This window comes from Peromyscus leucopus, chromosome 13 (genome assembly GCF_004664715.2).
Source record: "Peromyscus leucopus breed LL Stock chromosome 13, UCI_PerLeu_2.1, whole genome shotgun sequence".
NCBI classification, from domain to species: domain Eukaryota; kingdom Metazoa; phylum Chordata; class Mammalia; order Rodentia; family Cricetidae; genus Peromyscus; species Peromyscus leucopus.
Window position 1 is genome coordinate 4,998,121 of NC_051074.1, and position 27,370 is coordinate 5,025,490.

The 27,370-nt window shown below is 46.1% G+C and overlaps 1 protein-coding gene across 1 annotated transcript in view; it reads left to right on the forward strand.

The window, feature by feature from the left end:
* Trpm8 (transient receptor potential cation channel subfamily M member 8) overlaps window positions 1-19,512 on the forward strand; it is a 79,305-nt gene extending 59,793 nt beyond the window's left edge. Inside the window, exons 21-25 of the mRNA XM_028876303.2 lie at window positions 3,544-3,734; window positions 9,159-9,258; window positions 10,568-10,601; window positions 14,610-14,702; window positions 18,481-19,512. Of these exons, the coding sequence (XP_028732136.2) occupies window positions 3,544-3,734; window positions 9,159-9,258; window positions 10,568-10,601; window positions 14,610-14,660 (376 nt within the window). The 3' untranslated portion in view covers window positions 14,661-14,702; window positions 18,481-19,512. The remainder of the gene's footprint in view (window positions 1-3,543; window positions 3,735-9,158; window positions 9,259-10,567; window positions 10,602-14,609; window positions 14,703-18,480) is intronic.
* Window positions 19,513-27,370: the final 7,858 nt, after the last annotated feature.

Below are 27,370 nucleotides of genomic sequence, written 5' to 3' on the forward strand. Positions count from 1 at the left end.
CCATTTCTCAGGAGTGCTGCTCCCGGGGGTCATCTTGCCCATGAGGTGCAGAGGAAACTGCTGTTCCGACAGGAAGGGCCTGGAAGTTTGGTGCTTCAGAGGAAGAAATAAGACAGTGCCTCAGAGGCAGGGACTGCAGGCTGTCTTCACAAGGGCTTCAGGCCAGGCGGACACAGAAAAGTGATGCTCCAAGGCCGTGTCGCGGTCTGGACCTCTCTGCTGTGCCTAGTCTTTCTCAGGGCTGTGCAGAAACAAACGAAGGGTTGCAAATGGCCTCGTCTGCCAGGTCCTGGCCTACGTGGTCTGGAAAGCACGGAATGTGTCTCATTGAGTCTGAATGGCCAGTTCAGCCCAGGCACAGACCTCGTCCCCCGTGGGGCTTTCATCAGAGTTCCCCCGTGAGCCCCCAGAGTGAGGGCAGGAGGGAGGCACTCGTGCTAACTTAACTTGCTGTGAGCATTGTATGCAACGCTCCCCCTCCATCCAGACAGCAATGTCTCTTGTATAAAACTTCGGGAAACCACATTTGACGCATCCAAGTGGATGCAGTTGCTCTTGTCTGGGGTTTGGAGTTTTGAGCAGTCTGTCCATTTTGGAATAGGTGTGTGAAATTGTAAGACGCTCTTAGAATTAGTGACTGGAGTAAAGATAGTTGTTCTGGCAGAAGGCAGAGAGCTGTGACTTCTGGAAGGTTCTTAGCCGGAGTGTCACTAATCTGGGGTGGTTCTGTAGTTCTGAGCCACAGAACCTCAGTGTCCCAACTGTTTATCATAGATGATAAGATGACTTACAGAGTTATTTGCATATTAAATTAATCAGCATAAATAGGCTGCCTAGAATAGCGTCCTGTAGGGACTGGGACTGTAGCCCAGATGGTAGAGGGCTTGCCTATCGTGTATGAAGCCCCATGTTGGATCTGAAGCACCACATAAGCCAGGTGTTTGTGGCTTATGCCAGCAATCCATTCCTGAGAGATGGAGGCAGGAGAGTGAATAGTTCAAGATCATCCTCAGCTACGTAGTGAGCTGGAGGTGCTTGGACTATAGGAGAGCCCAACAGATGAAAAAATCAGTGCTTTGCATATTGAAAGTGTTTTCTATTTTATAGCTTTGGTGTTTTGGTAACTCAAAAGCCATTACCATAAAGAGTTACGGATAGAACGTAAAATCGACATTTTAGTAATTATGTGCAGCACTCAGACTTCTTAAGTGGTGCTTGGAACGTGGAAGGGCAGGAGAAGCAAAGCCCAGCTGAGATGCTGGAGAAGCCACTGCCAGTGACAGATCCACTTCTCCCTGGAGTCATGAGTTATGTGGTGAGACTGTGCCCAAAGTACGAGTTCGAGCCTCGTTATTTCCTCTTAGCATATCAAATTTTTCCAAAGTACAAAAATTATTTATAAACCTGATTTCAGTGGCTGCATAATGAAATCACACTTATCATCCATTACCAGGGGGCCTGTTCTCGGTGTTGAATGTAGAGATGGTTCTTTTCTTAGGTAAGGGGCACAGGTGTCTCTCTTCTGCAGCATGTGAGGAGCCATGTGCGTGCATCCATGTCTGTATAGATTTATCATTCTCTCCTTATCCCTAGCTTGAACTCGCAGGAGTGAAGTCAGTGAGTCAAAATGGTGAACCTTTTTAAGGCTGCTTAAAAAAACAAAAACAAACAAACAAATGAAACGAAAAACTTTTAAGTCGAGCTAAACATGTTCTATGTTAGTAATCAGTCACCACATCCTCTCCCAACCACTATTCTGCTATTGCTGCGTTCAATACAGGAAGAGAAGCAGAGATCAGAGCGCGTTTCTCGGGGCTCAGCAAAATTCAAAGAAATGGAAAAACGTACTTCTGGCTAGAAAATTGAGAGCCTGTGTCTCCATTAAGAGACAATTTTTCTTTGGAAATTTTTTTTTCCTTTTAGAAACTGTGCCTTTCAGATTCTTCTGGGCTGTGGTGTTGTATATTTCATGGCGCTCACGGTTCCTATAACTCTGTGGTGTCTGGCAGGAACTTCCATTGGGCTTATCAAGAGTTTGAAGAGGGTGAGAGTTCCTGCCTGATTAGTTCCCACAATGCAGCTGTTGAACACTGCCTCATCCAAAGGGACGTATACTTACCCAAATGAAACACGATCCCTAGTTGGCTTGCTCAGATGAAACACTTGTATGACGTTTCTAAACTGTGGGTGAACTCAAAAAACCGCCGCCTGGTTCTCAGCTCCATTAACGCCAACTGCGGAGGAGAGAGATGAGCACCGCCAATAGGCTGGCTTGTAGTCTTCACAGTCAACGAGACAGCACTGTTCCTTGCGTGGAGAGAGACAGCTCTTTCTCGTCTTGGTTTCCAGAAACTGTGCATCTGTTAATCTCCACATGTTTACTGTAAGGAAATGTATTGGCTCAGGGCCCTCCAGACCAAGTTCTCAGCACAAAGGAAATTTATTTGCCCCAGAGGGACAGAGGGCAGGGAATAAGAGACAAAGACAGGAGAGGAGGACAAGGGAGAGGGGGAAGGGACATTTGTCTATAGGACAAAGGACCGCCTCTGTCTAGAGGAGAGACAGATGTGACACACAGGCAAATGGTGGCTTATAAAGGTGAAGGGAAACCCGTGTTAGGAGGAGGTGTTTGATTTTAATTGGGCATGTTAATTCGGTGAGCCAAAGGGGGATTTTGATTGCTCGACTTTGGCAGTCAGCCTCAGGAAGAGGGATTGGCCTAATAAGGGAGTGGACCTTGCAGACAATAGTTTAGAAATTACTAGGAAAAAATAGGGGACTGTATTTAGGAATGTAAAGGCAGAGGGAATTGGGGAGAAGGGCGAGGCCTGCCAGAGTCATATGCTTGAGTGGCCTAGGGTCCCTTGAGTGGCCTAAAGTCCCTTCATTTGTGGTTCACAAAAAGTCAGATCTGCCCTTCTTGACACACCATAGGGCAATCCTCAACATTTCTTTCCAAATGTATGTGTATGTCTCTAACTGGAATCTGTATAGCTCACAGATGACAGTCCTTGGTGACAGCCTTTCCTAGAGTCCCTCTCCCCTTCTCCTGCCGAAGCTTGCTCCCCAGCCTTCCCTGACCCTAGGGGAAGGCATCCTAGGGGCAGCCATTTTGTCAGAGGCTCCTGAGAAATGCTAAAAAGCTTTCTCCAGACTGTTTCAATTAGACACATAAGGGGGATAAAACATTCCCGAGGGAGTCAGCATCCCTGGCCGCTTTGCAACTAGCACAATCACAGATTGATGAGCAAAGGGTATCATTGAAAGGTTTGGAAATCAAGGCCATTTTGAAGTTCACTGGACATTTTTCTTGTGTGATCAGAAACAAAAAAAAAGAAAAGAGAACCAAAGCCAGATCGACACTGAGGCCAGCAGGTGGCTTGGGCCAAGTTGTCCTGGCTGTGGTATCAGCATGGATCCCTCTGATCTGCCTGGCCTAGGCCACCACATGGATGGCTGCTGCCCAGGAGCGTTACCCCCGTAGGCAAATGGGGTGATGGATAATGCATGTCTCTCAGCCGTGTCTCCCCTCTCCCCTGCCAGCTACACGGTGGGCACCGTGCAGGAGAACAACGATCAGGTCTGGAAGTTCCAGCGGTACTTCCTGGTCCAGGAGTACTGCAACCGCCTCAACATCCCCTTCCCCTTCGTCGTCCTCGCTTACTTCTACATGGTGGTGAAGAAGTGCTTCAAATGCTGCTGTAAGGAGAAGAACATGGAGTCTTCCGCCTGCTGTGAGTGGGGTCCCTGGCCGGGGCTCGGGTTCTGGAGCTGTGGTTCATTTCAAGGGATGTGTGGTCTGAGTCACTACAATCGGCTCACTGTGTGTCTCTGCAGATCGGGGTCAGGCCAGGCAGTGCATGCCTCAAGAGACAGGGTAGGTTGGGAAGCACTCCAGGGCTGCTGGGCACGACTTGGGGACAAACACAATAGAAACAACATAAATAAGGTATTAACCTAGTAGGATTCATGGATAGTGTGAAACCAGGACTTTGGTTTTGGGATTTTACTTTATTTTATTTTTGCCACCTACTACTTCTGTGAAGTTATTTTTTGGGGAGGTTTAGCTAGACTTTCAACAGGGTGAAGTACTTTTGGGGTTGCTTTCTATCACTATAATGAAACACCTCAGGTAATTAACTTATAAAGAACAGTGGTTCACTTGGCTCAGTGCTGGAGATTCCAGTTCAAGACTGGGTGGCTCCATTGCCTTGGGCCTGGCAGAGAAGGTGTGCCAGAGCAGATCACTTATATCAGTAGCCAGGAAACGGGGGGTGACTCAGAAATGGGTTTCAATATCACCTTTCAGAGCCCGCTGGGTCCTTCCTCTTGAAGGTGCCACCACCCCACAGTGCCATCTTGGAGGGCAACCTTTAACACATGGGGATTTTGGGGGAACTCATTCAACTGGTGTCACCCTACTTCTGGTCCCCAAATCATCATGTCTGTCTCACAATGCAAAAGACATTGATTTCATTCTTACGGTCCCTGGAATCTTAACTATTATTCCAGTATTGTTCAAGCATCTAAACTCAAAGGCTCATCTAAGACTTCAGGAAACCTCAGATGTGAGCCTCTGCCAGTGCTGAAGGTACACACTTCTAAGGTCCAGTGACGGGGGCAGACGCAGGTAAACATTTCTACCCCAGAAAGGAAGGATAAGGGATAGAAAGGAGACAGCAGCCCAGGGCAGACGAAAACCCAGAAGGGCTGGTTTCAAATCCTAAGGCTCCGTGCCCAGCATCTGGGGAACACCGAAGCAGAGAGTGACCCCCCGCCCAAAGGGCTGCCCTGCCCCTGTCAATTCACTGGTTACAGTCCATGGCGTGATTCTCCAGAGAAGGTTTTGTTTGCTGCCCGTTGCCTACAGCACACCTTTGGCACCTCTGCATTCCTGGGTCTCCATTACAGTACCTCTCTTCACAACATCCTTTGACAATGGTCGACGGACGGTGTGTGGCATTCTGGTCATTTGCCCCATGGTATGTGAGGAAATGGACGTGAACTTCCACTACCAGATGTACACATCATGTTGGGATGACCATTTCTCTTTGGTGGAATTCCAAACACTACGATTCAGAAAGTTAAAATATCACTTTCCCAGATATGAAAATTGGTGGCAATATGACAAATTTTAAGCAGAAATAGCCATCATTTTTGTGGGATCCTTCCCATCAGACTGGGAGTAAGATATTCATGGCTGACCTTCAGTCCCATCCCAAGACTTGACCTACAGCCTGGCTTTCAGAATACAAATGCACCCCCAGTTTTCAATCAGCCTGCAACAGGAAGGATCTTCATACTCAACTTTAACGGTGTCACCCACTTTGGGGGTGTCATTAACCAGTACACAAGTGTAATTGTCTGTCTTGATGAAAATATTTTGACAGCTTGGATAAGTGGCTGTCTTTCTCCCCACTATTTTGCCTTGGAAAACGAATTGAGCCCTGACTGACTAAAGGAGTGGAAGTCTTCACGTTCAGGATGGGAACTGAAAGTGCAGATCTAGAAATCTGAATGTCCTCAGAACCCACATCCAAAGAGCAGAGGCATTTAGTGGCATGCCCAGGTCTATATTTGATTCCTTCTTAATATTGTGTAGATGAGAATCTCCAGGATCTGGGAGAAGACTGAGGGGCAAATCAATGCCTTAGGAGGCCTTCCACATCTCTTTGTTTCTTGAACAATGAATAAAAGTCATAATGAGGAAGAGAACCTGGGGAGGAGGCTCCATTGACAAAAGCCTTACCTCCCAAGTGCGAGCACTCGGGTTCAAATCTCTGGCCCACACAGAAAAGGCCAGACATGGTGGTGCGTGCCTGTCATTTCAATGCCAGGGAGGCAGAGACAGGAGGATTTCTACAGCTTGCTTTCCAGCCACTCTAACCCATCCGTGGGCCCCGCGTTTACTGAGGGGCACTGCCCCAAAGAAAAAAATAGACAGTGGTTGAGGAAAACGCCTAATGCTTGCCCTTTGGTCTCTACACATGTGTATATACTTGTGCATGCACACAGGTACACAGGCTATATACACATGAACATGCACACACACACACACACACACGTAGATACACATACATGCACACACATACATACACACACATGTATCTTTTCTAGTGAGGATGGTTTTGACTCAGTATAAAGACAAAAGCAGAGTCTAGCTAACATTCAATATTTTCTGGAACTGGAATGAATGTTCTAGAGAACTGCCCATCACACTGACTCAGGCTGGGCATGGACTGACGGGGACTGGATGAGGTAAAGGTCCATCCTCTCAGGATCTAATGCACTCAGCCTGGCATCAGCAGAACCAGGGAACTCAGTGTCAGGAAGGCAGATCAGCTCCTGGCTTCAGGCTTGGAGGAGGACAAAATGTATCTCATCGAGGCAAGATAAGAACATTAACTGTAAACAGAACCCCCTGGCCTAGCCAGGAGGAAGGAGTTTCAGCTTAAGGAAGCAAACAGGTGTGTCAGAAATGTCTGTTATTTATCCTTCTCCCTAGGGAGACACTGGGAGAGAGACGCTCTCTGGACAGTTGGAAGAAGCCATGGCACCTGTCCTTTCCTAACAGATCTTACTCTCAGGAGGACACAAAGAAACCAGAAGGCCAGGCCCTCTCTCCCTAGTGGTGGTGGTTGATGGGGAGGGAGCCAGAGCCCAGTTCTCTCAAGGGAGACTCTCCAGCTCACTTGCCGCCTCTTGGAGAGGGCTCCTTCCAGAAACCACAGCACTCTGCCTGGCCCAGGGACTCCAGCAGGCAGCTCATTCCCTAAGTGCATTCTGTGTTTGCCTCCAAATGGAGGGGAGGTTATTAATTTTGAAATTGCCCTTCTTTGGAGGAAAAACTACAAGATTTTTTTTGTTTTTATTTCCAATAATGCTCAGAAAGTCAGACTCCAAACTTCCTTCCTTCCTTTCCGCCCCCCCCCCTTGTTTGGCAATATCTTCAAGTCAGAAAAAGTATGCTGCTTGCTAATTGCACTTTTAGAAACCATGTTGTTTCTTTTCTGATTTGGAAGGCAATATATAGTCTTTATAGAACATTTGAAAAATACAGAAAAATACAAGTAAGGATATGCCCACCATCCAGAGGTAAATATCAACAACTGTCATTGATTTCTGTGGGAATATATATTGCCTGGACTGTCGTATGCATATACATTCACAGAATAATTGGTTCATTTATATAGCTGATGATATACCATAAACATGTTTAATATCTATAAACAATATGTATGCTAAGAATTTTAACTAGGAAATAATCTAGTGTATGGGTGTACCATAACTAATTTAACCAAGCCCTTATTGTTAAAAGTATAGTTTGGCTAGGCTCTTATTTCTAACTTTTGATTGTGCGTGCGTGTGTGTGTGCGTGTGTGTGTGTGTGTGTGTGTGTGTGTGTGTATGTGTGTGTGTGCGTGTGTGTCTCCATGTGAGCTTGCGTAGATAGGTGCAGGTGCCTGCAGAAGGCAAGGCACTGGAGTCCCCCTGGAGCTCGAGTGATAGGTGGCTGTGAGCTGCCCAACGTGGGTACTTGGAACTGAACTCTGGAAGAGCAGCTCACATTCACAACCACTGAGTCATCTCTCCAGCACCTGGTTTGATTCTTAGTAATATATGATGTCATGATAAAAAGTGATATATGTGAATTTGAGCACATGAATCATCTTAATGTTAATTCTAGAAGAGAAATGTCTAGACAAAGAATATGCGTTATCTCCAATTCTTTGGGTAATGTCCCCACAGCCTTCTCATCCTCTATTAAGTTGTAGCAGTGGATGGATTTTTCCTATAAGATGGGTGGGTGCTTCTACACATTTTTGCTGGCACATGTATGTACTTTAGAGCCTGCTAGTTTTTCAGTATAGTTGGTGAAAAGGTTAGGCCACCATTTCAGCTAGCCTCTCCCTGGCTGTTAAGGAAGCAGGCCATTTTTCTTGGCTGTTTGTTGTTCCTGTTCTGACTGCCTGTGTCCAGGAGTTTCAATCTTGTATTGTTGAGTTCTAAAATTTAGTCTGAAGGAAAGACATTGGAAACTACTCCAAAATGCACTTGAAAGGAAATTGGTTAGGAACTGTTTTGAAAGTAACAACAGCCATTTAAAGATAAAGGCATGTTTGCTGTATGTAATTTTCTCCAATCTAGTCACTCACATATTACTTTAATCCCCAATTAACTTTTTTCAGTCCAGTAAGGCATTAGAGTTTATAGACTTTAACATGAGAATGCACACATTTAAATGATAAGTTAAGGGTAAAACCCACACAAATCACCAGGTATGGTGGCACATGCCTTTAATTCCAGCACTCAGGAGGCAGAGGCAGGTGGATCTCTGTGAGTTAGAGGCCAGCCTGGTCTACAAAATGAGTTCCAGGACAGTTAGGACTATTACACAGAGAAACCCTGTCTTGAAAAATAAAACAACAATCAAACAAACAAACCACAAATCCATTCCAAGTGGCCACCTACACAAACATCTCTTGTCCCCGTGAATTTCTGGGGTTTTGTGTCCATTGCAAACATTAATCGTCTTAATGATGTGGTTTTTTGTTTGGTCTCCATCTGAAAGGCCAGACACCATAAGAAATTGAAGTAAGATCTCCTGGAACAGGTCCCAGGCCAGTTTGTACAGTTCGCCCTGACTTAGAGGAAAGGGGAAGAATAGCAGTAAGGCTTTCTTCATGACCCACTCCCAGACTGCCTGCTTCAGAGTGAACCAATGTCGTCAGATTACTCTCCTCTAAAGACCTCCTGCTTTTATACTGAGAGTTGGGAAACTTGTAGTAAGTATCCAACTGAATGGTTTAGTGTTTCCTTGTCCTCAGAACAAAGGGGTAGGACTCACCAAATGTGGGCACCCAAATCATTAGTGGAGATCGAAGTCTGAAAGACAGACGAGGTTCAGATGGATCTCTATTTAGAATAAAGATCACATTCTTAGTTCACACAGCAGCTCCCACCCTCATTCTTACTGAGAAATTCATTCGTATCCCATCTCTCTGCTTTGTCACTAGTAAAAAACGGTAGTCAGATCTGCCTGTGCAGACAAATCTAATTGTCTTAATTCCAGAGTCTCTCGGATGCCTGGAAGGCATTGGTTCGGGAAACTGGGGCAGACAGACAACCTGAACAGTTTCCTTTTCTCATTATTTCAGGTTTCCGAAATGAGGACAACGAGACTTTGGCGTGGGAGGGCGTCATGAAGGAGAATTACCTTGTCAAGATCAACACGAAAGCCAACGACAGCTCAGAGGAGTATGTCAGTCACTCACTTCTGTGGCAAGGCACCTTTTGTATATGTCAACTGGAAGGACAGGGGCAGCTTATCTGATCATGCTCAGTAAGACATGTTTTCACTGGAGAGTGAGAGCACCTCAAAAATACTAGTGAGGCAATTGTAGATGACAAATACTTAGACATATGAAACCCCTCAACACAGGGAGAAATCAAACCTCAGTTAATCTGATTGTTTCCCTAAAGAGCATGGGACAGAAAGGGGTGCTTGGAGGCTTCATCTTTCTCTTGGGACAGTGAGGCATCCTGTGTTCAAGATGCTGAGATCTTGAATGTAGAAGGATAGACATTTTTGGTTGTGAGGTCAGCCTTTAATGGTGCACACCTTTAATCACAGCACTTGGGAGGCAGAGGCAGGCAGATCTCTGAGTTCAAAGCCAGCCCAGTCTACAGAGCGAGTTCCAAGACAGCCAAGGTTACACAGAGAAACTCTGCCTTCCAAACAAACAAAAAGAAGATGAGGAGGAAGAAGAAGGATATATAGTGGCATCCACAGAACCCAGAAACAGGAGCCACCGCTGCAGAAATGAGCCCTAGGAAGCCTCGGAGGTCATGGGTCCCTGCATTATCTTGAGGAGCCCCTGGTGCGTTGGTCTGCAGTGCTGAACGACACAGGCAGAGGAGGCTTGTTGCAAGCTATCTCCAGAAAGTGCTGACTATCATTTTTAAATTGTGGGGGGCTTTTTATAAATCCCCATATGACTTCCCCCCCAAGTCATTCAATTTCTTGAAGAAGTAGGGACGTCAGCCAAGTCTGCAGATGGTATATACGTAGTGTGTTAGGGGGTCTTTAAAAGCCTGCTCCTCCTAAGGTTGGCTTCCTCAGTGACAGCTGTCACGTTTTCTAAGTGCTTAAACATATCTCAAAATGTACTCTAACCAGTAGAAGTAAATATGAGTACAACTAATCTCTTTGTTAGAATCAACCCAGCGACTGAGGGGTACAGGATGCTCTTTCTCTAGAGACAGCATGAATGCCTGTATTCTAGACTCCTGTATTTGGATGTGGAGGAAGGCAGATCTTCTGAGACTTTTACCACCCTGTCATCAGACATAGCATGGCTTTTCTGTCTTTCTAATTGGGGTGAGAAAGGAATTCTGCTTTGCTTGGGGATGAGGAAGAAAATCAGAGATCAATGCAGCTGCCCCTGGCCTGAGCCCAAACTGAGGAGTGTACATAATCTGTCTTCTGTCCTTTGAAAGATGAAAAGAGGGCCGAAGAGCCTCCCTCAGACTCTTTCTCTTAGTTTATTTTCTAATTTCCTTGCAGGATGAGGCATCGGTTTAGACAACTGGATACAAAGGTATGGCTCAGAGTTCCAGAATGATTTGTCTGTGATATCCTGGAGTGTTCAGCCACAGGCTAGTGTACAAAGTCAGACAGCAAAATAAGACATGCATTGTTAAAAAATTAGACATGGTTCTGTTCAGCTGTCTGCATGGTTCACCTAAGAGCTGGAGCCTGGAGCAGAATTACTTCTTAAGCTCTCAGCCCTCATGTAGAATAGCCCAGAAATGCTACTTCCAGTAGATTTGACTGTCAACTTGACACAATCTAAAATCACCTTGGAATTGGGGTCTCAGTGACTATCTAGATCAGTTGGTCCTATGAGCATGTCTGTGAGGGATTGTCTTAATTACATTAGTGAACAAAGGAAGACCCAGCCCACTGTGGGTGGCACCATTCCCCTGGTTTGGGTTCTAGACTGTATAAGAATAGAAAAAATGAGCTGAGTTTATATATTCAGGCACTCATTTCTCCCTGCTCTCACTGTGGATGTGATGTGATGAGCTCCCTCAAGCTTCTGCCACTGTGAATATATTTAAGGTATACAGTTGGATGTTTTGACACTTGTATACATCACAAAATGATCACCACAATCCAGTGTTTGAAGCCCTTGCCACATAGTGCAGTGCCTCCCACACCCCATGAGCTGCCTTGCTGCCTCTACCTCCCTTTCTGTCTCCTTCTCTGTCCTCTTTCTTACCACTCCAAACAACCAAAATTCCCTCCTTTCCATTCATAGAATTTTGGGGACCATGTTCTGAGCTTTTGTTTCTAGAGCAAGCATTTAGAATATTTTTGTTTTCCTTTTAAATTGACTTTATTTCTAAACACCTCCATTGAGATATCATTGACATAAATTCAATATATTTGAGGTATACAGTTGGATATTTTGATTCATGCATACATTGCAAAATTATCACCACAATCTAGTCCAGCTAATTTACATACCTAAACTGTTACTATCTGCATGTGTCCTAGGATTCAATTTAGACCTGTGATCCCAGCACATCTCATGTATATAGATAATATTAATGTCTAGGTGGATATTAACACATGAATACAATATAATAGTAATCATTCTCACCTCAGTGTACAGTAGATCCATTGTCATTCCTCCTTTCCCTAAACCTTTTGCCTCTTTTAGGCTGTACATGCGAGTGAGATCATATGGGAGGGGGTTACCTGTCTGTGCCTCATTTATTGCACTCAGGCCAGTGTCATCTTGACCATCTGTGTTCCTGCAGATGGTAGAATTTCCTTCCTTTCTTCAAGGTGAAGTTGTTCTCCACTGTGTCCATGAACCATATTGTATTTCTGGGTCTGTGACTAGTGCTGCAGTGAACAGGACAACATAGGATGTCATCCTCTTGATATCAGCTCTTTAACTGTGTACCAGGAGTGGGGTTGCTAGGGTTTTTTGTTTGTCTGTTTGTTTTGCTTTTGTTTTTGTTTTTTGCTAGGTTCTTTTTAACGTTTTGAGGAACTTCTGTATTGTTTTCTGTAACATAAACACCAATTTTACCAAATTTATTCCATTTTTTTCCCCCAGGAAAAGTTTTTGGTGGAGTCTTTGTTACAAGATACTATTGAATACCCTATGCAAACAGGTCTAGATAGTATTTATTTCCTTTTCTTACCTGATCACGTGGACTATGGCTCCCAACACCATTTAGAATAACAGTGGTGAGAGTGAGCAGTTTTGTCTTAAGATATTAGAGATGATGGAATATTGAGTATGGTGATAGTATTCTTCCTTCATAGTCTTTGTTGTGTCTACGTAAGTTCTTATTTTCTTGAGTTTCTATTGTAAAAGAAATCTGGAGTTTTGTGCTGATTTTTCTGCATCTGGTGTATGGATCATGTTGCCTCTGTTTTCCATTTTATTCATTTAGTTTACTGCACCGATTGGTTTTCATATGCTCAACCATTCCTTCTGTTTGTTTGGATGTTTTTCAAGACAGGGTTTCTGTCTTGTGTAGCCCAGGCTGTCCAGGGACTTACTCTGTAGATCAGGCTGGCTTTGAACTCATAGAGAGCCACCTGCCTTTGCCTCCTGAGTGCTGGGATTAAAGGCATGCGACACTACCACCTGGCATGCAGAACCATCCTTATATCCCAGGGATAAATTGCATTTAGTTGTGGTGTATGGTCATTTTCATGTTCTTGAATTGAGTTCCCTATTACTGATGTTTTTGCATCTTTATTCACGGGGATGTTGGCCTGTAGTTCTCTCTTCTGTCTTTATCAGTCTCTGGGACCAGGGTAATCTTGGCCTCATGCATGGAGCCTGGAAGCAGTCCCCCTTCTGTTTTGTGGAAGGGTCTAAATAGGATTGGTGTTTGCTCACCTTTAAATGTTGGATGGCATTCACTCATGAAGCCACCTCTCTGTTCCTGAGCTTTTCTCCATTAGGAACATTTGACGTTGATTCTTCTTGTTTGCTACTAGTTTGTTTGAGCTTCATAGTCTTTAAAAATAGTTATTACATTTTCATTGTGTGTGTGAGTGTGTGTGTGTGTGTGTGTGTGTGTGTGTGTGTGTGTGTGCGCGCGCACGCGCATGTGTATGCCACACTGTGGGTGCAGAGGTCATAGAACAACTCTTATGATTTGGTTCTCTCCTTCAACTGTTTAGGCCTGGGGGATTGAACTCAGGTCACCAGCCTTAGTGGTAGGTGCCTTTACCTGCTGAGCCATCTCGTAAGCCCTGGGTTCTGTATTCTTGATTCAGTCTTGTTAGTCTGTATGTATTTAGAGAAGGCCCTGTCTAAGTGAGTTTCTAGTACCATAGTGGCTTGCAACCTGCCCTCATGGGGAATGAGAGCTGGAGGGAAGTGCTTATTTCATGGGACACCTGTTTTATCTGGCATGTGGTCTAATGACCTGTGGCCAGCCTGTCCCTGGAGCAGGAGTTTTGTATGGACTTGCAGGTGCCTTTGTGGCCCTTGGCTAGCCAGGTGCAGTATATACCTGTCTGCTCATCACTCTAGTCACTGGAGTTCTGTAACTGAGTTCTGGAGCACTGTGTTCTCCCCACATCCGAGGAAAAACCAGGCCCGAGCAGTCCCTGGCTCCTTAAGTCAGCACGTGGCTACAACAGAAACAGCTTTGATTGCAGTCCAGCTAGAGGTTTGTTGGTTATGTTTATCTTTTCACAGAACTAACTCTTAGTTTTGCTTATTTTCTTTTTGTTTCTCTGTGTCACTTATTTTACTCTGAGAGTCTTGTGCTCTCCTCGAAGTGGCTTATTAATGCCATCTTACTAGTAACAAAATCCCCTGGGGGGAGCAAAAAGCCTTTCTATCTCATTATAACTGAAAACAAAGTTAGTCACAGCTGACCTGAAGCCTGGAGGTGGCTTCTCACTGAGGCCGTCACGTGTTAGCCATCTCGGGCTCTCTTGTTCTATTTTTTTAAATTAAAGGAAGAGGTTCTCATTGGAAACAGGCCCAACTTCAACACACATATCTGTCGCCCCCCCCCCCCCACACACACAAGTAAGTCACCCAGCAAGCTAGGAGCCAACTATAGAGAAATCAGAACCTGTCATTCACATATATAAAGTACATCAAGGTGGCCCATGACTTAAAATGAGGCCACAGACCTCATATGATATGCAGAATAATCTTAAGAATCATTTATGTAAGTTATATTTTGGAGTTTACTGTGTGTGTTTGTGTGTGTTAGGAAGCATACAGTCATATCTTACTAGTATCTTTATAATTTTTAGTAGTGTTGTATTTTTGTAGAGCAAAACTTCATTAGTATCTTATTAGTAACATCTTGCATACATTTGCATACATTACTTTTGTGCTGTCATAGTTTTGTGGGTCTAGGAGGAAAGAAACCCTTTTTGACTTGCATTTCATGGAGCTGATGTTGGTATTTTTGCTAACTGCAGTAAGCAGAGTCTGCCCTGTCTTTCTGTGTCTCATTTACTGGTTAGTGTGCTTGGCATTTAAAAGGGAATGCTGGAAATCTGTCTTAAAACCAAGTTTTGTTTCTGTTTCTCCCCTCTTCCCAAGCTTAACGATCTCAAAGGTCTTCTGAAAGAGATTGCTAATAAAATCAAATAAGGCGGGTGAATGCTCAATGGAGAGAAACCAGATTACAACAAGGTGAGCTGGCTGATGTCTTTTTTCTTTGCTCTGAAAATTTCAATGTTTTAAGGCTATTTTAAAGTTGTAGTAGTCTTCTCATTTTTTATTTTCGTATGTTATCAGCTTTGACGATAAAACATCATACAAACAAACCAAATAAGTCACCGTCTAGAGACGGTGGAGTGGAAGTTCCTTCTCACGTCCCTCCCTGACGGCGGCTCCAGGGCACAGTTCCCTACAGCGTCTGTGTAACCTTTGCCAGCCTTACAGCCAGCTTCACATATCGAAATGAGGCCATACTGACCTAATACTTGCTATCTTTTTCTTCCTTAATACTTCTTCATGGATGCTTTTGTGGAAACATGCCTAAAATGTCCCTTATTCTTACGGTTTCTTATGTCTACTGCTGTGGGGTAGGTAGATGTATGCTGATCCCCTTCTTGTTAACTGAAAAGGTTCCAGGAGGCATGGGAGGGTTTTAACAACAGCTCATTTGCACAATAATGTGTAATTCAATTAATTGGCACCATGGACTCAAGGCTTTGCTCCAGCATCTCGCCATTCGTTTTAACCGTATTTTCCCAGAACCTGTCCAAATCCTGAGACCAAATGTTGAAAATTTTGGGAGAATGGGGAGTTGGGGAGAGAGGCGCACAGTTATGGGCATTCTACTGGTCTACAAGTAAACTGTAAGGGATAGAAACACAGGGAAGAATTCCCTTCTCCGTTGGTATTGGCAGTGTGGCAGAAGGGTTAGGACCGTGGTGTGCTGGCCTCTTGCACTGACCTCTTCCTCTGGTCCCTATTGCTGACCCCTCACATCGATGTCCAGCACCGACCCCCTCACGCTGACCCCTCACGCTGACCCCTCACGCTGACCCCTCACACTGACCCCTCACACTGACCTCTTGCACTGACCCCTCACACTGACCCCTCACGCTGACCCCTCACACTGACCTCTTGCACTGACCCCTCACACTGACCCCTCACGCTGACCCCTCACATTGACCTCTTGCACTGACCCCTCACGCTGACCCCTCACGCTGACCCCTCACGCTGACCCCTTGCACTGACCCCTCACGCTGACCCCTTGCACTGACCCCTCGCACTGACCTTTGCACTGACCCCTTGCACTGACCCCTCACGCTGACCCCTCACACTGACCCCTCACACTGACCCCTCACGCTGACCCCTCATGCTGACCCCTTGCACTGACCCCTCACGCTGACCCCTCACGCTGACTCCTCACACTGACCCCTCGCACTGACCCCTTGCACTGACCCCTCACGCTGACCTTTGCACTGACCCCTCACGCTGACCTCTTGCACTGACCCCTCACACTGACCCCTCACGCTGACCTTTGCACTGACCCCTCACGCTGACCTCTTGCACTGACCCCTCACGCTGACCCCTCACACTGACCTCTTGCACTGACCCCTCACGCTGACCCCTCAAGCTGACCCCTCATGCTGACCCCTCACGCTGACCCCTTGCACTGACCCCTTGCACTGACCCCTCACGCTGACCCCTCACACTGACCTCTTGAACTGACCCCTCACGCTGACCCCTCACGCTGACCCCTCACGCTGACCACTTGCACTGTCTCCCACTGGCCCCTGAGCTCATCCCTGTGCTGTTCTTTGGCACTGGCCTCCTGTGCTGCCCTTTGCGCTGACCCTTGCCTGCAGGAAGTACCTGACTGCAGTTTCCCTCTGCAGAGCGGTCATGCTGCAGGGAAACGCTGGGGTCTTTGGCCGTTCATCCGTGTTCTCTGAGCCCTGGCTGTCCCAGCTCGCATCTATCTACAGCCCTCCCTCCATGGAAGACTCACACCCGATAGAATCTGAAGCTGAGTGGCACTTCCTGAATGTGCTGAAGAATCCAGCCTTGAGCACTCAGGAGGAGCCCGTTTCAACACCTTCACAATGATGCTTAATTTAAAAAATTAAAGTTTAAAATAAATTGCACTTTGGATTTTGAAACAGTTTTTCTTAATGTATGAACTGGAAAAATACAGGAAGGAACAGACAAAACAATTCAAATGATAAAAATACATCTAAATGTGACTAAAGAGTTGAAATAATCACAAAGGATTCAAATCCATACTAGTTCACCTGCTCAGAAAGCTCTGATCTCTCCCTTTCAGGTTTTTGACTGGGAGATGGACAAACAGACTGGCCTCTGACCCACCTACCCTGCACTTAGCTTTGGCCTTGGTTAATACGTGCAGAGTTAATGAAAGGCTGAATAAAAATGACTTTCAGGGTGTAATATTTACCCTTACATGTATGCACCATGTACTGTGTGTACACAGTGTGTGCACCATGTATGTGCATGTGAAAAAGAAAGACAGGATGGAGAGAGGATCTAAGAAAACAAGTATCAAAGCCAGGTGTGGCCGTGGCACTGGTGGAGGCATCGCCATCACCAGGGAGGCCGAGACAGGCGAATCTCTGTGTTTGCTGGCCGACCAAATCAGAGAGCTGTAGTCTGTGAGCTGTGAGAAACATGGTCTCCAAAGGTGGGCAGCGTCTGAGGAACTACACCAGAGACTGTCCTCTAAGTTCCACATGCAGAGGCACACACACACTAACACACACTAACATACACACTAACACACCTAACACATAGACTGGTACACTAACATATATTAATACATACTAATACAGTAGCATTCACTGACACATACACAGCCATATACTCTGATACACCTACCGAGACACACCAACATACATGCACACACACACTAACATGTACACTGATACACTAACATATACTAACACACTAACATACACTGTGAAGCAGACTAACACACAAACACATGTTAACATGCATTAACACGCACACTCACACAGAATAAAAACACTAACACATACACTGACACACACACAGAGAGAAGAAAATATATGTCCCATGAATTTCACCCAGTGACATCTTTAGAGACAATGAGTTTGTCACATGCGATCTTTGCATTCTTTTTACTTCCAGATAAGTTAGTTCTTGATGTTCATACCCTTAAGAAAAAGCTTTGCTGGCCGCCAGCCCCAAGTGTCTCAGCCTCTGGTCTCTCTGGTGCTGCGTTCTCTAGAGGGCTGGGGTCACGGCCTTCCCCTGGGATGGTGTGACAGGCAGAGAGCGTCAGCCTCGGAGGACTGAGAGCTGGTACAGGGTTGGGCAGGCAGACGGGTGTTTAACACGTCTCCCATCTCCATCCCGGTGTCAGTCTTTGGTCCAACTCCTTGGGCCTGTTTGGTCTTCCTCCTGCACGATGGTTGGAAGTGAGACTCAGAGCAAGACTTGCCATTGCTTTCTCCACTTTGCACCTCAGGAGTAGGCAGCCTCTCCCAGAGCCACGGGGCAGGGACGGGGGTGGGTGTCCTTGGAGACGGCCTGCTTTCCAGAGAATGGGCTCCTGGTTGCATCGTTTCATTTTCTTTCTGAAAAAGGAAGCTTTTGATGACCCTTCGAGAGTCATTTGAAAACTGCATTTTGATCAATGTTTTGGTTTTCAACTTGATTATTCTATAGTTTTGATTATTCATGGAGCAACTGCTGAGCAAAGAAAGTCCATATTGGTTCTCTGAGACTTGACTTGGATGAGTTGGGGCTTGCTCAGTGAACCTCACAGGGCTCACACAGGCAGACACCAGACAGCCTCAGTTAGTGTCACAAGCTAACCTCTTGGGTGTGGTGGCATACTCAGACCTCTTCCCAGCATATTTTTGAAACAAGCCTGGCTATCAGCGAGTGGAGGTGTGGAACTTATTCTGAGTTCACCATTTTCTTGTTTTCACAGGTAAAGTCAGCCATCTTGATTGGGAGGCTCATGGGACACTGATGGACAGTACACTATTGACTTCTGAAGGAGAGTTTTCAGGTTCCTGAACATAGAGCCAATGACTCGTAGTCACCCTTGAGGGCAGAAGTCAGGGAGCAAAGTATATGGAGGACTTTGTCTATGAAGAGGGCTGTAAAGGATCACATGTTCCTCCACGAGGGTCCCTGCACATTCTGCATCTCGGAACCCTGTGCTACGTCGAGTGTTCAAGTGTTTGCACATCTTTTTTGTCCCTTGAACTTGGCCGCCTTTGTCCCGTGCATCTCCCGTGACAATGCTCCTGACACTGACTTTATACCTGTGCTGTTATTTCCCATTTTCCCCTTTTCTGCGTTGTATGATGAACTCGTTGACATACTGTTAAAAAGTTCTACCCCCTGACCCCAGTCAGGCCAGATTCTAGAACACCCTAAGGCAACTTCTCCTTTCTCACATGTCAAAGGAGGACCACCGAGGCAGTGAGGTCCTCTTGGGTTCCCAGGACTCCTGCTGAAGGGATCACTGTTCTTACTAGTGTGAAAAGTCACCCAGGAGGAACCCTCGAGAGGCGTCCTCGCTCATTTTGTTTTCGCTGGGTGTGCCCCTCCTCTGCTCCCATAATTCCCCATTAAAATAGCAAAAGGATATGGCGGGGAATTAGACGGCGTAAATGTACATAAGCAATCCCCCAACCCTCGGGTAATCATTGCTCACACTTCTGTGTGTTTGCTCAAGTCCAGCTTTCTCTATGCATGATGTACTCCACTTTAAAAATGTTACATGACGTCATCATCTGCACAGACGGCTTTGTATGGGCCTTGGCACCAACTGTTTTATTGAAGTTATTTTCTTCACAGTCTTCACAAGCATTATCAGTCATTCAGTAATATTCAAGCCTCTAGCAATTTCCATAATGTAGGTCATTGATAGCTGACTCCACCTGGCCATCAAAATGAACATCTTTGAGCATGCGTCTTCTTTCTGCATTAAAAGCATCAAGAAATCTCTCTAGGATACTAGATTCTTTGGGATATCTGTTGATTATCAAACCACTTACAAGACTTTTTTCATCAGTGTATAGAAAAATAGGAATTACTGACAATGCATAGGGCCATAAGATATGTGGGGCTCTCTCTATTAAGACATGGTATTAGATTTAGCCTTTCCGTTAGGAAGAAGCCACCATTCTTGTTTGGGCATTGTGGAGTGTGCAGGCATTGGTACCAACTTCCAGTGGTCATCTCTGCGAGTACTGCACTCCTCCTCCTTGAACCGGCGGCGTCTGTGCTCAGAGATGTGCTAGCAGAGTGGAAGGCGCTTTAGCACTTGTAATTAGCTTTTCAGCTTCTTCATCGACCGTACACTTAGCACTGGAGGAGGGACCCTCAGCGGGAGGGCGGTGAATGAATATTTAGAAGAATGACCAAAGCATCAAGCCAGATGTGTTTATTTTTATTTGGTCTGGCTGGCTATTCACACCCTGCACAATGATAGCGGAGACCAGAGGAATAAAGGCTACCTGTTACTTAAACCCACCCTGACCTCACAGGGCTCTCATCAGGGTTTTGAAAGCAGAGAGTGAATGAGACGAATTTACATAATGAAAATGGCCAATGGATGGAAAGTTGAGCATTTCTCTGTTAGCAAGAGCATTCCACTTCCGTTTCACCCTGATGACCAAGGTGCTTGCCATGACTGAAACTACTGGGAAGAAGGGTCCATCCTCTCTTTAGGGATTTGCAAAAAATAAAATCTATGACAGCACACAGACTGTGTGGACGTTAAGTCCCAGGCCCTTACCTTCAACTGAAGTAAGGAACCAGAATAAAAGAAGTAAATGAAATTTAAAATTCCCTGTAAGACCAAGTTAGCCTAGCCTGTCTGCCAGTCCACACTTAACGAATGTGAATCATAGTTCCATTCCATGTCTCAACTGGCTGAAGAAAACAGACTTTGCACACATTATGCTCCTATTGACCCTAAAGAAGAATTAGACAGTGCTCAGAGTTTTCTCTTGTTCAGTGTGGAACTATCAAACTTTCCAAGTGGGATCTCCACATGCTTACTCTGCAGGATGTATGCTCATATGACATTATTTCTACTGTATCTCATGAAAATATCACGCGTGTTTGGCTGTTTGTCAAATCAAAGGTGCTAGCTACATCCTTCAGCCTGGTCCTAACCATCTGTAGATTTGTGCACAACTTCAGAGAACCCTGCAATATGCCTTCAATCAACGTGTGAGAGCATTAAACTATGAAGGAGTTGTCCTGGTCATATGTGTCATTCTAGTGAGAGTGGAAATAAAGGTCACTTACCGAGTTACAGTTGCTCCTAAAGGGACTCGGTTGAGAGTTTCAGGGCAGACAACTAGACCACTCTGGGTGCAGGAGAAGCAAGCCCCGTGGCTATACTTGGCATCTAGGGATTTCGATCCTGCAGTAATCCTGGTAAACGTATTGACTACTTTCCCATTGCTGTGATGAAGCCCCATGATCAACAGTAACTTGCTGCGGGCATGGTAACAGGAGCAGAGAGCTGAGAGCTCACATCTTAAACCACACACACACACACACACACACACACACACACACACACACACACACACACACCAGAGGGAGCAAGCTAGAAGTGGCGAGGGCATTTTAATCTCAAAGCCGGCCTGTAATTTCTCCAGCAGGACGACACCTCCTGAACCTCCCCAAACAACATCACCAGCTGCGAATCAACTGCTCAAAACCACCACAGTAGGTTTTGCTTAGGCACCCATCTGTAACCTAGGGGTCTCCAGCTACTGACCCAGAGGTACCCCATTGTGTTCCCCATGCTTTGTGAGGTTCCAGGGGTTTAGATGTAGGCTTGTCAGCAGGCTGGCAGGTTACCCTGGGCTAACATGGACTCTTTCATCCACAGCCTCACTCCACAATAGAGCCACCTGTGCCCAGTGTGGGACAAGGGTTGCTTGGTGTAGTTATGTCTCTGCTAGTGTTCCTGAGTCCTTCTGCTCCAAAGGTGCAAGTTTTTTATTTTCCATGAGGAGTCGGGGAAACGCATCTTCCCCCACCTGCTTCTTTGTGGTCTGCAGGAGACTGAGCATGTGGTTGTCATGGAGACGCTTGCTGCCTACAGCCTCTGTCTTAAAAACAAGCTGCTCAGAAGTCAGGCCCTCAGTCTGTGCTGGAACTGGGCATCTTTCTTTACCCTCTGCTCCAAGCATGAGGACATGGAACTTTATTCTCCTGAAGACAAAACATTTCAGTGTTTGGTAGCCTACCCCATTTTTCTGATCAGACACCTCTGAAATTCAGGTAGTTGGGGTCCAGCTGGGCTATGCGAAAACATCCACACCAATCGTCAGCACCAGTGCATTTCATCAGTTTGCATTTTCCCCTAGAGAAGTCTTGGTTGTCAAGTTCCCCTCGCTCGGCATACATGGCCGTCTTTTTGTATCTCTCCTGTGAGCTCTTCACTGGGAAGGGAATGGCTTCAAATAATGGGGAGGAACTGGCAGGCTCTGCTTTCTACCATTTTATAAACCTTTGTGGGTAGAAGAGGTGAACCTAAGACAGGGAGTCAACACCAAAAGGTGGAATATTAACTAAATGCAGGGTGGGTTCGAACACAGAGAGACTGAGGATGAGGATGGGAAGATGAAGGGCTCTCCCAGGATGCAGCCTGGCTGTAGCAATGAGATTGGCTTCCTCTGAACTCCCCTCAGGGAGACCATCTGGTCTTTGCACTTGGAGTTTGTTTCAAGAAACAGGATGAGGTGGGGACAGGACATGCGTGATGGATGATGGGTAGTCACTGCTAGGTATCAGGCAGTGATGGGGCATTTGGATTCGTTGGAGAATCTTGTGAATGCAAGGAGAAGAGAGAGCAGCTGAAAAGGAATGAGTTAGAGGAATGAGCTGAGGGGAGTATGTTTAGGACCCCTCAAATTTGTGCAACAGTACAAATCTTCTCTAGAAGATGTATACAGATCTGGGCTGACCTAAAACTCAGGCTAGAGCATTTGTCCAATATGCATAATGTCCTGGGTTTGACTCCTAGCATTGTGTTTATACACTCATACATGCCCGACATATACAATGTAGTCAATCAGATCAGGAAGTCACAGAGAATCTTCTAGAACATGGGGCACATTTTGTCAGGCTGTGAGGTCCTATCTCTCCATCATGGTGAGAGACATCTTCCTAGGATTCAGGGTGGAGCCTCCCTTCTCCTCTCTCAAGCAATCAGTGACTCCCCCCGACTGACTGTGCTGCCCCGAGTCCTAATACAGGGTGTGTGGGGGACTCGGTAGCCCTGCCTTGTCTCTGTAGGCTCATTGTGTGACATCCCATGGCTATCTCACGTCAAGGCAGCTGTCTGGGCATAAATGTCATGGTAGTTGCCCAAGACCCCTCTTTCCTTGTGCTTAGCGTCATGTCTTCCCAGCAGGAGCTGACCACTGACCACCCAAGCACTCCATCCCTCAGGAAGAAGACCAAACTACTAGTGTTGAGCTTACTACTCATGGATTTTCCCTTCTATGCTTCACAACTCAGTAGATCTTCTAGAAGAAACTGTAGAGACTCACCCAATGATGGGACAAGTTGCCTTCACTGGAAGCTTCTGTGCTTGAAGAGATCATGCAAGTGCTATGTCTTGATTTGCTTGTCTGTAGAATGGCCTCCTTTCCTCAGAGGGGTGAGAGGATTTGATGTGGTAGCTGGGAGGTTCTGGGGTCTTGGCATGGCACTTTATTATAGCTCATGTTCGCATTCCTTACCTCTGCCATTCTCTACTATTCCTCTTACCCAAAATATCTTCACCATCTTTCCCTCTGGCAAACTTGTAGGCTTCTGTCAGAGCCCAACTTGAAGGTCATGGCCTCCAGACAGCCTGCCTTGAGAACCTCTGCTCACAGAGCAGCCCCTGGCATTTCTGTCCTGTGGAGCCTCCCTGACTCCTCTACTCAGGTACCCACAGGTCACCCATGTTAGATGAAAACTTCAGGGCCTTGCCAGACCTATAACCCATTCCTCATCTGCCATCCTTGTTGGGATTCTATGGTTACTGGTCTCCAACATAGTCTGTTTAGAAGGCCCCCAGGTTGGGCTGTGGAGTGTTGGAGGGAGAGACCTTGTCCAAGCTGGTTCGTCTGATTCATTCTGTATGGACACTGCAGGTGCTCAGAGGGCAGTGTGGTTGAATGGCACCACTCTTCAGCATGCGCTGAGATGCCCTCCAGGCTCTTGTTCCTTCTCTTCTCTTGCCTGGTTGAAATATTTCCAGCCCTAGCTAAGCACCCCCTATTTCCTCATGCTCCCAGCCCACCAGTTCTTCCTCACAGAAGGATGGAAGCCAGTCTATCGATTTAATGACAGCCCTGGCAGCCTGTCTTGTGGTATTGTGGTTACTGCGGCAATGTTCTCTAGAACCAATGGAAGGTGTCTTCAGAATGGGTTTATCAGGAGGCTAAGAAGTTCCACAGTCCACCGTCTGTGGTGATTTACAGTTCCACCCCAAGTCCTGTCTTATGAACCAGGGCTGAGAGGGTTCAAGTCCCAGTCCAGGTGCCAGGAAAGGTGGGTGACACAGCTCACTATGTCCAGGTCTTCTAGGGATAGAAGAAACCTTCCACCCCAGGGAAGGAGACCTCTCCTCTGATTACAGTAACACACACACTAATCCTATCCTGCAATACACTCTAAGACACGAAGAAATAACACCCAATCAACTGGAAACAGAAAAATCACCATTCCAGGTCTCTTTCTCCACTGGATCAGGAGCTTTTACAAGATAAAGACCTGGACTTTTTCATTCATATATTAATCCATGCGTATGACACGTAAGTTGTTTGTATCGTTGTGGTTGGATACAGCCCTGAATCCATAGTGAAGAGCTGTCTACCATAGCTGTCATCCAGTCATGAGCTATGGTAGGGCTTTAGCAAAAGGGATGTGGAAGCAGAGAGGAGGCTCCCAACTAGCTGTGAGGAAGAAGGCAGGGAGACATCCAGGACCCAGGAAGGGCAGAATGGAATTTACTGAAAAGGAAGGGTTGAAGAACACAGAACACAGTGTGGCCAGTGGTTGAGAAGTCAAGCTCTATTGTCTCCCCTGGGCTCAAATGCCACCTCTGGAACGCTATGTAGTCCACCCGTGTGCTACATTGGCTACTGGAGCTTACAAGTCACTGGCAGCCTTTGCACTTTCTTGTTCTGGGCGAATGTTTCGTGACGAGAGCCTGTGCAATCAGCCTTTGAATGTCATGGGTGGTTTTTCCAGGGGCAATAAAAGCGACCGTTCAAGGAACTGTAGAGGGCATGAGGGTCCTACAGGACACAGAAGACTGTCCAATTGTGAGGTTACTGAAGCCCATCTTCTAAGCCTCAGCCTGGAATGCATTCTTCATGCGGCAGAAGGCTTCATTAGCATATTAAAATAACAAAACTTCAGGCCTCTACATTAAGAAAGAGTCCAATAGCGCGTTTAACTTAGGAGACCAGGAGTAGCATGTGTAATGATTTTATGTAAATAAAAGTAAAATTCCACATGCTCTGGGTCTGCACTAGGTCCTCTGTGTACATGCTGTGATTGTTAGCTTGAGGTTTTTGTGGAACCCCTAAAGGTGGGAATGGGGGTGTCTGTGACTCCTCTGCCTGCTCTTGGGACCCTTTTCCTCCCACTGGGTTGCCTATTCCAGCCTTGACAGGAGAGTTTGTGTCTAGTCATATTGCATCTTGTTATATTGTGTTCAGTTGGTGTTCCTGGTAGGCCTGTTCCTTTCTCAAGGGAAATGGAGGAGCAGTGGATCTGGGGTAGAGAGAAGGTGGGGGGGGGTACAGGGGGAGTGGAGGGAGGAGAGGCTGCAGTCATAATGTACTGTATAAGAGAATAATAAGAGAAAAAGAAGTCCCACATGCTCATTTGGCCAATTGCTTTCAAGTAAAATCTACCACTACTAATAACAACCACAACAGTAATACTAATCAGTGTTTCCCAGTCTCTTGCTCCTCAGGGGTGAGATGTTCCTGTCCCTGTTGTCTGTGGTCCTCTCCCAGCCTCCCCTTTTCTCCTTCTTTCCTTTTACTTTGGTGCTGGCAAATGCCTGTAATGCCTCATTAATTTTTTCTTACATGAGTGAAGAATAAAGAGCAATCATCCTTTTTAGATGGATAGATGGCCCCTGTCTTCAGCTTTACTGCGTCCAGCCCCTGAGATGTCTCCTTATAGAAGCAAAACCTCTGCCAAGTGCAACATCCCTGGGGCTTTCTTGATTTTGCTCTGTATGATGGCTGTTCTTGGTTGTCAACTTGACTACATCTGTAATGAACTAAAACCCAACACTGGCTGAGAACACCCATGAGGGGTTTTTGCTTAATCCTTTGAAGTGAGGAGACCCACTTCTAATGCACATCTTTGAGATGGGAAGACACACATTTAATTCAGATCATTTGAGCTGGGAAAACCCACCTCTAATGTGGGACACACATTCTGCCGAAAGCCTATATAAAAACATGAAAGAAGGAAGCTTTCTTTCTTTGCCTGCTTGCCCTTGCCTCACTAGCGAGTCCATTCCTTCACTGGCATTAAAGTCCACTTCTTCAGGATTCTGGTGTATACTAAAAACTAGCTGAGACATCGAAACTTGTGGCCTGAACAACTACTGGATTCTTGGCTTCTACTCGTAGGCAGCCATTGTTGGATTAGCTGGACCACAGCTTGTAAATCATTGTAAGTCATTCTAATAGATCATATATATATATATATATATATATATATATATATATATGTATGTATGTATTCATTCTATAAGTTGTTACTCTAGAGAACCCTGACTCTGAGACTGCAGCTCTCCGGTATCCTTTTGGAAATAGGAAATGCACATCATAGGCAGCCAGCTGTCAGTTTTCAGATGCATTAGGCAATGTCTACATGCTTTATTCTGAGATGAGCACCCTTATTGACCTGGAAATGATGAGATTCTGGGGTTTGTGGCATGGGGACAGGAGGGGAAGGGGACTTCAGTGTCCCCAGAAAGCCTAACCTAATGAAGAACCCCAGGGCAACAGTATACAACAGCTTGTGTTCTCTGCAGAACCCTGCCCTTCACACACACACACACACACACACACACACACACACACACACACACACACACCACCCAGGTCAAAGCCCAGCTGAGCTCCTGGCTCTGACCCTTGCTGTTCTTTGGCATCTCTCTGGAGCTTGCAAAGCTCTCACTCCAAGTGTGGACCATTTCCAGGTCAAGAAACAATTTCTTTCCTGCTCCTGAGAGCCTCTGCCTTGCAGCTCTGAAATCCTGGATTCATTCTTTTTTAGGTTTGCTCTTCTGATCCTTCTGTAATTAAGTGGCACAGTTCCTCAGCCTATTAGAAGCCAGGAGGCTTTCATTACCAGAGCTGAAGTGCACATGGCTTGAACTTGGAGAGGGAGGTGAGCTCATTTCCATCAGTTTGATCCAGCACCCACTGTGTGCCTGGGGCTTAGATGGGTCCAGACTAATTCCCTGCTATTTCATGGTCTCCGGGAGGCAAGGTCCCTTCTGGTGGGCTGGATTGTGACACCTCCTGGGGTTTGAGCTGCCTCATTAGAAAAAGGGGGCCTTGAATGAAATAATCACTCAGGCTGTCCCTTCCCTGGGACACTAGTGTTTCATCTCTGGATAGAGGAAAAGGAGAAAGCCTTTGGTGAGAACATCCATCCTTTCTTCCTTCTTGGTTGTGAGTTTCTCTGAGTTATTTTTGTAAAGGAAGCAGACGTTAGATGAGAGAGACCAGGGATCCTCCTCACACCTGTCCCCCTTCAGTCTGAGGGCAAGGGTTCTTGCTCTGCTATTCAGTCATCTTTGGGGGTGG